Source organism: Doryrhamphus excisus, chromosome 6 (genome assembly GCF_030265055.1).
Source record: "Doryrhamphus excisus isolate RoL2022-K1 chromosome 6, RoL_Dexc_1.0, whole genome shotgun sequence".
Lineage (NCBI taxonomy): Eukaryota > Metazoa > Chordata > Actinopteri > Syngnathiformes > Syngnathidae > Doryrhamphus > Doryrhamphus excisus.
Genome location: NC_080471.1, coordinates 10319486 through 10333675, shown reverse-complemented (window position 1 = coordinate 10333675; position 14190 = coordinate 10319486). Strand labels below are relative to the sequence as shown.

Genomic DNA, 14190 nt, shown 5'->3' with positions numbered 1-14190 from the left:
CATTGCACCACGAGTTTGAGGGAAGAGCTGCTGCCCAAATGGGTAATGAAGTGCTGCACTGGACAATATCGGTATATCAGTAATAAAGCCAATATCGAGCATTTCTACACATTTGTCTTCATTTTTGTCTCTCCTGTGTCTGCAGGGTTGAGGATTTCATGAAAAGCTAACTCTTAGGTTAGCGTCTGTATGCTTATCCTGATAACAAAGTATCATTTTATCAGGTTCAGTGTATTATCAGACAGCACTTTGGAAGACTAGATACATTGTTTTCCTGAGATGCTTGGATGGAGTGGGACACTGATTAACCAGTGTGCTCTTTGGTCCTGTAGTGCCCCCTGCTGACCACATGAACCACATGAACTCCTAAAAGTCTTCAAGTGTTTATATTTACAGATCAAGTAAGTTATTCAGTGTGTTTTCTTTATTTATTCACATATAAAAACAACAACAGTCACACATGCTGCATGTCCAAATATGGCAGTATTAAGCAGTTAGCATTTTGGTGTGAACACACACCAGCCCACACACTGCTACCTTTATCTCATTATGTCAGACAGCACATCAAAGTGACAACATATTTACATTACAATTTTCATTCATAAAACTTTAAAAACTTCTTACACTTTATTAGGTGAGCACAGTAATGTTGACTTTGATAGCTATTAATGTAACCATATGTTTATGATATTATTCATGGTGCTTGTGTAGAACAGTACGTCATCGTACTGAGGGTGGTATCATATTTTGGTTATCTCATCCTCTGCGGGCAGGTTAGTTAGTGAGAACCCTGAACTCAACGCCAGTATCCAAAGTCTTCACGGTGTTAGCGTTTCTAACGTAGCATTCAAAAAGAACACCTCCACCTCCCATCTTGCTACTGTATGTTGTAAGCATCTACGTCTGCTACTGAGCCTGTGTCACCTGGTTCTTCATCTCCTGCCATTTCTTTTCCCGCAGGCTCAGCTCAGCGTCGGAAAAAGCAGCCGGGCCCCAGTTTGTGATCAGCTTCTGCCCCTTGGAACCTGAAAGGGGGGGAGACGGTAGGAGACGTGCGTAAAACAGGGAATGTATTCATGGCAACTCCAGCATGCTGTCACATTGCTATGGTTACCTGGCTGTATGAGGCGCAAGAAGCCCTCCTGCTCCGCCACTTTGTGCTTCCATGTTTTTGTGTTGTTGGTGGCGTCTTCTAGCTTCTTCATCACCGTCTGACAGACACACACACACACACACTTATGAAAAGTACACTATTCCATTTGAGACATTACACTCTCAAAATTGGCACACTTAGGAACTACACCAAGTACACAGTGTACAGGGTGTACTTATTGAGGTGGACTGATGAAAGTATTCCATTTGAGACACAGTGTGTACTTCCTGTGTGCAAATGCCTCCGAATGTCATGACTCAACATACTGACAGGAAGTTGACTGAGATAACCATAAATCCTCCAATAGTAGCACAGATTAAGTCATATACATTTGTCAAAATGATCTTAGGTCTGAGACTGGTGTCCACCTTAAGGACATCTGTTCAGCTGACCTGGTATTGCTCCAGCGCCCCCTGCCTCTCGTTTTCCAGCTGCTTCAGCTGCTCCATGGCGTCCTGTAAGGCACTCTCCTTGGCCATGCGCTCCTTTTCCAGCTCCTGCTTCTCAGCCTCTGTTTCCGAGATGGCCCGCTGCTGGCGGAGGTGGATCTGCTCCAGCTCTGCTCTCTTGGCCGCCTCCTCCTCCAGTAAGCTGCTCCACACACACACACACACACACACACAGTCACCTAACATCATAATAAACACTCTAAAATGTGTATAGTGGCCACTCAGGAATAGATGATTTCATCATATACTACATTATCACCAATGGGATTGCAGTTGTCGGCCTAATTGAGTTGACTACTATGAAATAGACCTACAAATAGCCAGCAGGTGGTGCTGTGGTGTCTTTTTAGAATGAAGCTCCTGGTTTATGTTCTTTATTTGTTCTCCAGCTCAGTTAGAACATTCATTGTCTGTTTGGGTCAAATTATGCTGACTCACTGAACGCCTGAACATGTCTCAGTTGGAAAGTAAATGTCAGCAGAGAGGAAGGAAGGTCAAAGAGGAAATGGATGAGCGGGGCTAAACCACAAGCTGAAGATCTGACTGATGTAGCATCATACCTGCCATGTGTACTAATAATAACCTACAGAGAATTTGCATGTGAGTGCTGAAGCTGAACTCAACCGAAAATGTGGAATTTATGAAAAGAAGTGGAAATATGGAGGGATGAGTCCATAGATGGCCTGCATGTCCCGAATGAGCCGAACATCTTGTAGTTGGAATGTTTTGAAATGTGGAAGTGGTTGGAGGTGAAGTATTATGGTGTGTAAATGTTAAGTGATTCGGCATTCACATAATTAACAATGTAATTCACATATAACTATGTAATTGTGCTTGTATTGATGTAATATTTAGCTACATTCAAGTCAGAATATTATAAACAGCAGGTAGTAAGGTGCAGATGATTCCTCCTAATGTGCACGTGGAACAAGTGGCGGTCCAACAGGAAGTGTACATTTTTAGGACTGACCGCGCCTGCAGCTTGCGAACCGTCTCCTCATCCTGCCGGGCGCGTCGCTCATCCTCCAGGGCATCCTCCAGCCGTCGGTACATGTCCTCCATCTCCTGGACCCGTTGCAGGTACTGCTCCAGCTCTGTGGACTTTTGGGCCACCTGCTCCTCCATCTGCTGCCTCACCTGAACATACAGACGACACCTTGGTAACACAATCACTGACTGATACCATGTATGTGAATTTTAGGACATTATCGTCATTCTATTTAAATTACTATTCTGTTCAATTGGTACGTCACAAAATTCTGTAAAAATAAAAAGGCGTTGTTTTTGGATAGAATTAGTCTATTTTCCTTTGTTTAAAGTTGCTTTTCAAAAATACTGATATGGCACCAATGCTGCATGTAAACAATACCCAACCCAAAAGCTGTGGCTGGTGTGTGCTGTTCTGTACATGTACCATCTTCTCTCTCTCCAGGTCCAGCCTGTAGCGGTCCTGAAGTTCTGTCTGGGTCTGCAATCGCCGCCGCTCTTCCTCTGCCGCATTTGCTGCTGCTTCCTCCAGAGCCTGATCAGTAAGAACACACCTTTAACTTCGTATGGCAGGGGTCTCCACAGTGCGGCCCGGGGGCCATTTTCTGTCCGAGGCTCATTCAGTTTTGGACACCCCTAATCTGTGACTTTACAGATTCCCAACATGTGGACAAAAGTTTTGGGACATGGCTGCAGGAAGTGAAATGTGAAGAAAATGTGGTGTCTTTATAGCTTCAACAAATTTGGACAGCATCACTTATGAGAGGTCGCTGATGGCGGAATTAGAACTTGTGTTTCAATACTTTTGTCTGTGTGTGGTAGTGGAAAATGTGTTGTTTCAGTGTGACGTCAATCATGAGTAATAAACATGAAGTCACACAGAGAATAGCTACCAATAGGACCCGTGACTCCTCCAAGGTCCATGATGATGTAGACTTGCATTGTGTGTGTGTGTGCATGAGAACAAGGCACAATACACTTCACAATGTCAATACAAGTGAACAAACACACTAAAGACACACCATTTACTTGTGAATGCCACAGAGAAGAGTCAAGACATTCTACTTTCTCTTAAAGGTTCTATGTATATGCTGTGTGTGCGTTTGTGCGTGTGTGTCTGCACGTCGACTGTATGTGTGCTCATTGTCCATTCATGCTGTCGACTGTGTGGAGACAAAGAATGGCACCTCAATGGCAAATGTTTGTGCATGCAACACAAAGACAAACGCTGTGGCTGTGTTCTCAATTGGCACACTTCTGTGCTTACACTTAGTCTTTCGAGTGTATACTAAAGTGTACGGACTATTTAAGTGCACTGTGAAAAGTATTATATTTGAGACACAGCAAAAGTGTGTCAGTTAGCAAACTTAGCCCTAAATGCTCAAACCCCCTCCCCAACACCTAAACCACCTCACCCCAAATTCACATACAATGTCATATTTTGGGGTCCTGCCAGGACACCTGATGAGAATGTGGGAGGTTTCTCCCACACCCCTGAACAAAAAACAGTAAACACGAAACAGTCAATCCACACGACCACAGCGCCACCAGTCAGTCGGCTTTCGAGATGTTAAGTTGAATTACGTGTTTAATAGTGACTGATGGGCCACCATTCCTGTTTCAATCCACATTCCTGCATTACAACAAGCCAGCATTATGCATGGATCGGAGGCCATGCTGGGGGAGTGGGTCAGGGGGGCGGAGCCACTTAGCTATTGGTATTCATGAAGTTGCGTCAAACTCTGCAGCGAGTGTGTGAGTGAAAGTACCACAGTGTTTTAACCTTGGAGCAATACTGCGTTTGGAATAACAATGGCCGCCGCTCCAGTGACCACCTGGAATGTTGCTCATCAGTCTCAACACTTTAGGATCATGACTGCACATTTTTCACAGACTCTTTTGTCCTTCAGTTAGCCTGTGCTGTGTTTTAATTAGTGCCCGTCCATACTTATACTTAGTCTTTTGAGTGCATAAGTGTGATGAAAGAAGGGCAATGGCAATGTCAATGCGATGTTTACATTCAGTCAAATGACCCTGTCATAACCGGAATAATTATAACCCGGTTGCGCTCGGCCATGTAAACACCAATAATCATTTTGAAAACCCCAAATATGCTCATATTCAGATTTTTAAAAACCTGAATATTACCCCTGGGTTACACCTTTTGTCACCTGAATATTGGGTCTGTAGTATACGCCTATCGGGATATCAACATCAAAAGGATTTGTGGGCGGCACGGTGATCTAGTGGTTAGCACGCAGACCTCACAGCTAGGAGACTAGGGTTCAATTCCACCCTCTGCCATCTCTGTGTGGAGTTTGCATGTTCTCCCTGTGCATGCGTGGGTTTTCTCCGGGTACCCCGGTTTCCTCCCACATTCCAAAAACATGCTAGGTTAATTGGTGACTCCAAATTGTCCATAGGTATGAATGTGAGTGGGAATGGTTGTTTGTCTATATGTGCCCTGTGATTGGCTGGCGAACAGTCCAGGGTGTACCCCGCCTCACGCCCGAAGACAGCTGGGATAGGCTCCGCGACCCTCGTGAGGAAAAGCGGTAGAAAATGAATGAATGAAAAGGATTTGTGTTCTGCGCATGTTCCATCCGAAAGGAATCTTGGGTCTTTGACAGGAGGTAATGAATTTGAAAAAATTGTAACAGCGAGGAAACTAACCGTTGTTCATTATATGTCTTGCTGGTGTTGTTTTTGTTTTGTATACAGGACAAAGAAGCGGAAATGACGTGCACTGCGTCATGATGTTCTCCGTGCGTCGAGATGTTGTCCGTGCGTCGCAGTTTTGATCGGGATATCCCGATGTTTTACAATTTGGGATAACCCTGTTTGCTCGAACATGTAAACGGGTTATTCGGAATGTTTCAGAAACCAGAATATTGACCCTAACCGGAATATTGACTGCATGTAAACGTAGTGATTGTCATAGATGCACTGTGAAAGTGCACAGTGCTGCACACTTAACATCCTATCTTTTCCCACTTCTTCTTTTTACTATTTTCTACCACTGCAGGTTGCACCTCAGCCATTTTTATTTCAAGTTCGTCCCTCCCCTTCCTACGTACGTATTGAGGGTGCTAAGCCTCCAGCACTGCACACTCACATGTGTGTACTGGGCTGTACAGTGGAAAAATGGTTTGCATGTTGGCTACACAGTCAGGAAATAGGGAAGACCTGGGTTTGATTCTCTGTTTGGGCATCTCTGTGTGGAATTTGCATGTTCTCCCCATGCGTGACTGGGATATCTCCAGGTTCTCCGGTTTCCTCCCACATTCCAAAAAATGCATGTTAGGTTAATTGGCGACTTAATGGTTCTTTGTCTATATGTGCCCTGTGATTGGCTGGCGACCAGTCCAGCGTGTACCCTGCCACTCACCCAAAGTCAGCTGGGATAGGCTCCAGCATACCTGCGACCTTAGTGAGGATAAGCGGCATAGAAAATGAATGGATGGATGCGGGTACTGACAGTGCACTGCAATTTGTCGTACTCAGTGTGAATCCACTATGTTGCACAAGTACAAAAGTTTGGGACTTGAGAAAATAAATTCAGTAACTATTAATGACAACACAAAAATATGAGCTGCACGAGCCTGCCACAGCACAAGGTACAACTAATACAACTATAGTAATGCTAACAGTAATTTAATAATATACTCGGCAACGTAAGACTCAAATGATTTTTAACATCATTTTGCACCGAAATGTATAGGATTCTTCCTTAGCAGAGCTGTCTAAACAAGAAGTGGCTTGTGTATTTTTTATGTAATCCTGCTATCAATGTCAAAGCTCATGAGAAAGTCTCACCTTTCTCATGTCTTCCAGTTCATGCTGCTTGGCCTCATTAGCAGTCTGCAGCTCCTTCATCCTCATCTCCAACTCCTCCTGGTTGGCCAGCTGCTTGAGGCGCAGCTCTCGTCGTTTCTGTCGGGCCTCGCAATGCGGCGCCGGGCGGCCCGCTCGCAGCAGGTTGACACACGTCTGAATGGCTACACCACACAATGAATGACACACACACCTTGTTGTGTCGTTTACTGTCAAGGAATCATCATACACTCACCATGCATCCACTCCTGTTTCTTCTTCTTGTCCGACGCGCTGATCTCAAAACCCTTCTGTGAAGATCTGATGAAGAAGAGGCACTTCTTTCCCTCTTTGTCTGGTAGAGGCTGCGACATGGAAGACACAATCAAACAGCTAACTCACCAAAAGTATACATTAGCTAAGGTGGGCAATACTTAAGTTTCCTATTTTCATTGTCAAAACTTGCTGTCAGAAAAGAAGCAGCTAGGAACAATGCGGTGTGTTAATCAGTGTCACTTGGGATGGGAAAAAGCATTTCTTTTAATAAAGAGTAGAAAAAAAAGATTTTTTTCCAGTCATGATAATTCCTCCACAGTGCTGTAAGAGACTCATTGCAAGTTATCACAAATGCATGATTGCAGTTGCTCACACAGGGCCATGAAAGTTTGGATTTTTTTCTCCCTAATAATAAAAAGGTTAATTTAGAAACTGCATTTTGTGCTCAGTTGTATTATCATAGACTAATATTTCAATTTGTTTGATGATGTGAAACATTTAAGTATAACAAACATCGATATCTTTGCAGATTTGTTTAAAATCAGTATTGAGCTGCTTAGGGCATACAGGTGGATGATTTGACCTTTGCTTCTTCAGCATCTTGTATTTCACTTTGAAAATGATGTGAAAAGTGTGAAACTGACAGCAATTAATTGATTTTTGATTAGTTTTGTTCTCCTTGTGTTTAGTTTGGACAACAACTACGGACTATCTTGCCCTGTTCACATTTAATGCTCGACAAGTGGCTGCCAAAACATGACTATACTGATGCAAAAAAGGAACTGAAAACCTGCCGATGTGATGGTGCTGCAAAGCAAAAAGAGGTGAATGAGCAGAGCGAGCGTTAAAAACCTCATGATCGTCTACTTCCCCTGATTACATGCACCTGTGCTTAAAAAGAAAACTCGATAATGTGGAGACCTAATGTCCACAAATAGATCCTACAGAAATGCTAATTATGTTGGTCATGTAAAGTTATTTATTTAGCAGTGTTAGTCGTTAAATTATATAACCTCCTTGCCTCCACACTGCAGTGCTGGTCTAACACGATGTCTCCTTTCTTCTCAGCCTGGTCCTCACTGATGTAGTAGGAGATGGAGGTGGGCTTCAGCATGAACCAGCGCTCTGTCCAGTTCTTCCTTTTGTGACCTTTTTTCATCATGTAGCCCTGCAAAAGACAACAAGGTCTGCATCATCAATACACCATCATGCTAAACCAGAGGCTGTGTAGATCTAATTTCTTATTGGCCTGCAGCACGTAATATTTAAATGTGTTACATTACAAAAAACATTGAAATGTTGAATATTGTAAGACATTACACTATACCAGGGGTCTCAAACTCAATTTACTTGGGGGCCACTGGAGCTTGGGTCTGGGTGAGACTGGGCCGCATCAGGTTTTCCAAAAAAAATGCATTTATTAAAAACAAAAAAAAATTTTAAACTTCGCTTTGGTTCCAATTTTCTACAAGAAAAGCTCTGATAAAACATTCCACTGTTCTCAAATATCTTACTTTTTATTTTTCTACACAAAATAAGATGAAAAATAAATAAACAAATCAAGAATAAAGAAAATCAATCAATCAGTAATAAATAAATAAATATAATTATAATAATAAAACGGCAAATAATAAAAACTTAAGAAACCACATATAGTTGGTGGGTAGACAAAAATTTTTTTCAGATTAAAATTAAAGCATTATTAGAGCCCTGTAGACATGACAAAACACGACTATAGTCACATTTATACTCTTTTCATTTACAACATATTGCGCAACTGCAGGGTCTTGAGACACATGCTAACTCGCAAAGTAGCGAGCTAGCAACCTAAACGGTAGCCTTCAAGTTATTTCCTTTAAACTTAAATAGCCAAAAACGTACCACTTCCACACGGATAGGGAGGATAACTATTAACAGTTATCTAACCTTTAACATGAACATTAATCAAACTTAATAATTTTTTCTGGGTACATGATACCATACAGCATCCATATCAAACATTAAACTTTCATATCAAGGCGGGGGCCTCAAACTAGTGTGTTTGGGGGTCGCATGTTTGAGACCTCTGCACTATACTTTTGATTCGATTTGCCAACTAAAACAAAGATCAGATATTGACCAAAATATTCACATTTTTCTACATAGGGCCCATACCCTGCACTAAACCAAAACGCTTGCCTCTCTGGTTTGTATTGCAAAGGGAATCCATCACGTTCAATCAGTTTCAAAATCCAACATTTTCTCAAGCTGTTCCCATTTCCAGCCATCAGAAACGCACCTGCTTGAGCACGTCCAGGATGAGCTCCTGGTAGACCTCCTGGATGCCCATAGACAGGCTCTGTCGGTCCATTCCTTTGCTGAAGCGTCCTGAGCCCACCAGCGTGATGAGCTGCCAGGCACTCAGACTCTGCTCCTGCTTGGAGATCAGCTGCAGCTTGTAGTCCTCGAAGCGCTCTTCCACCCAGCTGCCCCCCATCGCCTCCGTCAGCTTACGCAGGAAGTACTCAATCTGCAAAACATCCACACATATAGAAGGGATTGCAAATTGCGTGTGCATGATGAGCGAGGCCGTCAACTAGCCAATATGTCCAATATGGAACGTACTATATAGGCAATACCGTGGCATCATCCTCAGACATTCACGTTTTTGACACACAATGACAACTTAATGCAGAATTCAGACACAAAATGTCAGAATGAAGAATATTCATGTGTAGATGTGTCACTCACGCAGTCTAAAAAATTGCAGCACACTTTTTACAAACTTCCTGATTTACTCTAATGTTTGTTAAACGGTCAATTTTCCAGTTTTTGTAACAGAACAGGAAGTCGGGGGCTTCCTTCTTCTATCAAGTCCACGCACATCAGACCCAAACTTGCTTCTAGATTCCGTTTCAGTTCTGATTGCGTGTCCAGCACAGGCAGCGTTTACCTCCTCCGCGACCATGACCAGAGGGTAGTGGTCCTCAGACAGGAAGTTGAAGATGCACCAGATTCTGAAGGCGTCATCGTTGGAGATGAGCAGCTCGTTCTGATCTAGGTTCTTCCTGCAGCACAAAGTCCAGCACATTCTGTTGAAGTCCTGGCGGTCAAAGTTGTCCGTCACCTGTCACACACACAACAACAGACACAGTTAGAGGTTTTAGGAACTTTAGTCATTGTTCACGGATGATAGCACATATCCTAACATCCCATAATAAGCGAGCTACTATTATTTCTTTGATTAACAGGATTACAAGAAATTACCGTCACACTACCACCACCATATTTTACTGTTGGTGTGATGTTTTTTTCTGAAATGCAGCATTACTTTTACGCCAGATATAATGGGAAACACACCTTCCAAAAGGTTTAACTTTTGTCTCGTTAGAGTATTTTCCCAAAGATCTTGGGTTTAATCAAGATGTTTTTGGCAAAACTGAGACCAGCCTTGATGTTTTTTTTGTTCAGCAGTGGTTTTCATCCTGGAAGTCCATGTAGGCTGTTTTTCCCCAGTCTTTCTTCTGATGGAGTCATGAACACTGGTTTTAACTGAGGCAAGTCAGGGCTGCAGTTCTTTGGATGTTGTTGTGGGGTCTTTTGCAACCTCTTAGATGAGTCGTCACTGCACTGGCCAATTTTGTTTGGCAGTGGAACCTGTCTGAGCTAGTTTTTTGTATCCTTCCCATAGACCATGCTGTTAAACAGTCTTTGCTCTCTTTGACAGTTGTTTTGAGGCTACCATAGTGCTAGTCTTCAGAGAAGATGCAACTTGCAATTGGCCACCTTAAATACCCTTTCTCGTGATTGGCTTCACTTGTGTATGTAGGTCAAGGGTCAATGAGCTTACCAAACACATTTTGTGTTCCAATAATTAGTGTTATTCAAAGGTATTCAAATCAATAAAACAAGGGTGCCCAAATTCATTTAAAATTTTGTTTAAATAATTATTGAACACTTTCTGTAAATCCTATAAGCTTCCTTTCACTTCTCATACATCACTGTGTTCCTCTGCTATATGATATACTATTTAACTGAAATTGCTGATCCCGACAAGGAGTGCCCAAACTTAGTCGTACACGTGTATATAAACATCATTTCTGGTAGACATGACAGAGTAGGGAACTTTTCATTTAATGACATTAACATGCCGGGAAAGCAGTACCACACACAGAGGATATGATGCAACAAACTATTGTGTTCATTTAGGCCCAGTGTGGAAACTGGTGCTGCTCCACCCAAAAACAGATTAGTGACATTTACCAAAATAAAAGTCAGCTTCCTTAAAGTGCAGACGCTCCACTGGAAGCTTTTTGTCACTTTGCTGGAAACTGCCAGACGAGTCACTGCGTTTCCGCGGAGACCAAGGTTGTTGTCATAGAAACACTTGCCAGTCTAATGCCAGTCTCACTAAGACTAAGACATGAACCTTAATAACAGACCCTAAAGGTCTGTTATTTCTAGTGCACGTAAACGTAGTGAATGATGATCTATGCATCATGTAAATATGGAATATTCCAGAGGTACCATCGTCTATTTACTACAGGAAGATCACCAGCCAGGTTGTTGGTTTCCATGGAAACATACATCTATATACTGACATGAGTCCATCTCAAACTGTTTTCTGTCCATTGCCTTCCCTTCACGCTCTCCAGTCTCATCCTGACTAACTCACCACAGACAACAAGGGGGTATTTGTGTGGGCGTGGCCTGCAGCGCCACATGTTCATTGGGATTAATTCATTGGTTCATTAGGAATCCTTCTTCCTTCTTCATCACAAACCTACTCTTTCTTCTCACACACCTTCAGACACTTCAAATTCACTTCACATTTTAGTTTCAGGTCACCGACATCACCCACGCACACGTACAGGACTTAAGAGTCCATTCATGTGTACAATGTGATGCTTTGTGCGGTCATGTGACCTTTCAGAAGGTCGTCGCGCACCTTTACAATCAGTGTGTGTGTACGAGTAACTGTATGTATACACACACACACTTTGACTATTTGCTAGTCTGTCAGGGTGGAGTTTCCTCACTTCAATGTTGCCCTATATATATATATTTGTGTGTGTGTGTGCGTGTGTGTAATGACAACACATCCTGCACTTACATCACTAGTTTTGTACAGTATTTCCTGTATCAAAAAGTCTTACACTCAGCAAGTGGCCAAACCCACTCAATCCCATCCTGACATCACGCATACAAAAACACAACGGGTGTGTTTCAAAATGAATAGGGTTCATGCTCTGTCATAACGACAATGAACGTGTGACAGAGTAGCAAATCTCTTGACATCATCAGCAAGGGACAGACACGCATCGCAATAAATGAGCCGTTGTTCAATGCCAGCCTGACACACACTGATACAAAGGTCACAACATTAGGTACACTGGCATGAACATCAACTCGTTAGTGTACATTTATGCCTTTTTTTTCAGGACAACCAAACAATAATTGTACTTCTTAGTCTGTACTGTAGTGTAAGGTAGTGTGTTGTGGTGTTATAGTGTCATGGTTGTGTTCTTGTGTTGTTATATTGTAGCCACTGTACTGTAGTAGTTGAAGTATAGTGTTCTAGTTATTGTAGTACAGTGTACTGAAGTGTAGAGTAGTAATTGTTGTTCATGGGGTGTTGCAGTGTAGTATAGTGCAGTAGTTGTTGTAATGTAGTGTATAGTTGTATATGCAGTGTGAGTGCACTGTGTGACCTTGTCCAGGATGAACTTGTTGAGGTAGGGCATGTATCCTTGGTTGGAGACTGGACCTTCATCATCATCTTTAAAGTGTTCTTCCAGAGCTACTGGGTCATGCGGGATCCTCATGACAGTACACAAGTTGTGTGACAACACCTGCAACACAACATAGACCAAGTAGGTATATTATAGTAGGTTCTATATTAGATTTAATTACACATATCAATGTCATCATTTTTTATCAGAAAAAGATGACTCACATTTTATTTCATTTTCTTTTCATTACTGAACAAGCGACACGTTTTCACTCCCAAGTGAGTGAGCTTCAAAATGAAAGCATGGCAACGGAACACCTTATCTCGACGCCCCCTGGGACTGGCAGACTGGCATTGAAATAAGCAAAACAAACTTTCCACTGACTGCACCTTTACTAGTGACTTTGTCCAAACACATACAGAGAATGGATGATAAAGAACTTTTCACGCTAGGGTCATTTACTGACACAGCTAATAAAAGTAATACTTAATCTACTTATCTAACAGCTACTGTGCTAATTCCCTTGTATGTACCATTTTGTGGTATGTTTTGCACTACACAAGCACATTTTAATGCTGTCATGCTGTGGCTTAGTGATGAAGATGACATTAACTTGGACATTAAAAGGACACATTTTTCACCAAAATAACACATTTGGCTGTCACATTTTGCGTTGACTTTGGTGGTCAACCATGTACTGTATGTCAGCGTAGACTTTTAATAATAATAATAACAACATCATGTCGGACCAGGAGTTATTTCACAAAGGATGCTAGCACACCACTTGGAAGCTACATGTTATTGTTTCCCTGCTCAGGCAAGATAATTTCATTTCATTAGATAACATTAAAGAAATGAAGTCAGTAGTGCCAAAGAAGTAAAGCAAAACAAAAGGTATTATTGCCTTTCATACAAATGTTTGGCTTTTTCCCCTGCAAAGCCCTCGTGTGTCCAATAACTTATTCCCTCAGTTTGTGAACTATATATCAATCTAACAATACAATATATTTGAACAACAACAAAAGTGCTTTTGTTATGTGTTTATTTGTTTTTTCGAGAACTGAAAAATAAAAAAAATCAATCCAATACTCTGGCATCTATATTATGATCGATCCAACACACTTTACCATCATTAACGTCAAGTGTACTGTAAAACACGTGACCATGACGGTGCGTTCAAGTATTCGAGACGTTTAATGACGACTTTGCTAACTTTTGACGATGCTGAGGTTGGAGTTAATGAAGTGAATAATTAGGTGCCATCAATGGAATCAATCTTTGTGTCTGTGTGTGTGTAGCAGGTGTGAGAATTCACGTTTGTTGCCGTTGTTACCTTCAGTTGAGATTTGGACACTTTGCCGCTGTGGTCCACGTCCAGGGCGGTGAAGGCGTGCCAGATGGACTTTAACAGGTCCTCGCGTGCAGACATTTTCACTTGTATTACCTACTTAGTTATACGTTACTTTGCTACTTTTAAAACTACTTTTAGAACTTACAAATGACTTAGCAGTCAAACGCTAGATAACCCGAAGACTGTTAGTCAGCCAGCAGCCTTCCTCCCACTCTTCCTCTCTTCTTCCTCAATAGTGGAGTGGACCGTCCCGATTACGTGACAGTCCGCAGCTGGCACGTCAGACGACGCGATGTGTTCACGTGCCACCTGACTAACAATTGACCCTCGCTTTAAAATATTTGAAATTACAAACCAACCGTAAAGATGCATACTATTGTACTGTACATGTACACATCTGCTAGAAAGATTCCTCTGATAACATTTGAAATTAAATATTCACTTTCGTTT

At 42.1% G+C, this 14190-nt stretch overlaps 1 protein-coding gene across 1 annotated transcript; it reads right to left on the bottom strand.

Moving 5' to 3' along the window:
- Nucleotides 1–383: 383 nt before the first annotated feature.
- swap70b (switching B cell complex subunit SWAP70b) lies at nt 384–14007 on the bottom strand. Its single transcript, XM_058076476.1, has 12 exons — nt 13723–14007; nt 12369–12509; nt 9611–9784; nt 8957–9187; nt 7700–7846; nt 6659–6767; nt 6406–6587; nt 3017–3124; nt 2573–2739; nt 1546–1744; nt 1115–1211; nt 384–1025 (listed from the first exon to the last, which is right to left on the bottom strand). Exons 1-12 carry the CDS (start codon nt 13816–13818, stop codon nt 907–909), a joined length of 1770 nt encoding a protein of 589 aa, XP_057932459.1. The 5' UTR covers nt 13819–14007; the 3' UTR covers nt 384–906.
- Nucleotides 14008–14190: the final 183 nt, after the last annotated feature.

Coding starts and splice junctions, on each gene's coding strand:
- swap70b (XM_058076476.1), bottom strand. CDS start 13,818: ATGTCTGCACGCGAGGACCTGTTAAAGTCCATCTGGCACGCCTTCACC. Junction 9,188..9,610: donor TGGTCATGGTCGCGGAGGAG/GTAAACGCTGCC, acceptor GATGTTTTGCAG/ATTGAGTACTTCCTGCGTAA. Junction 6,768..7,699: donor ACCAGCACTGCAGTGTGGAG/GCAAGGAGGTTA, acceptor TCCATGTCGCAG/CCTCTACCAGACAAAGAGGG.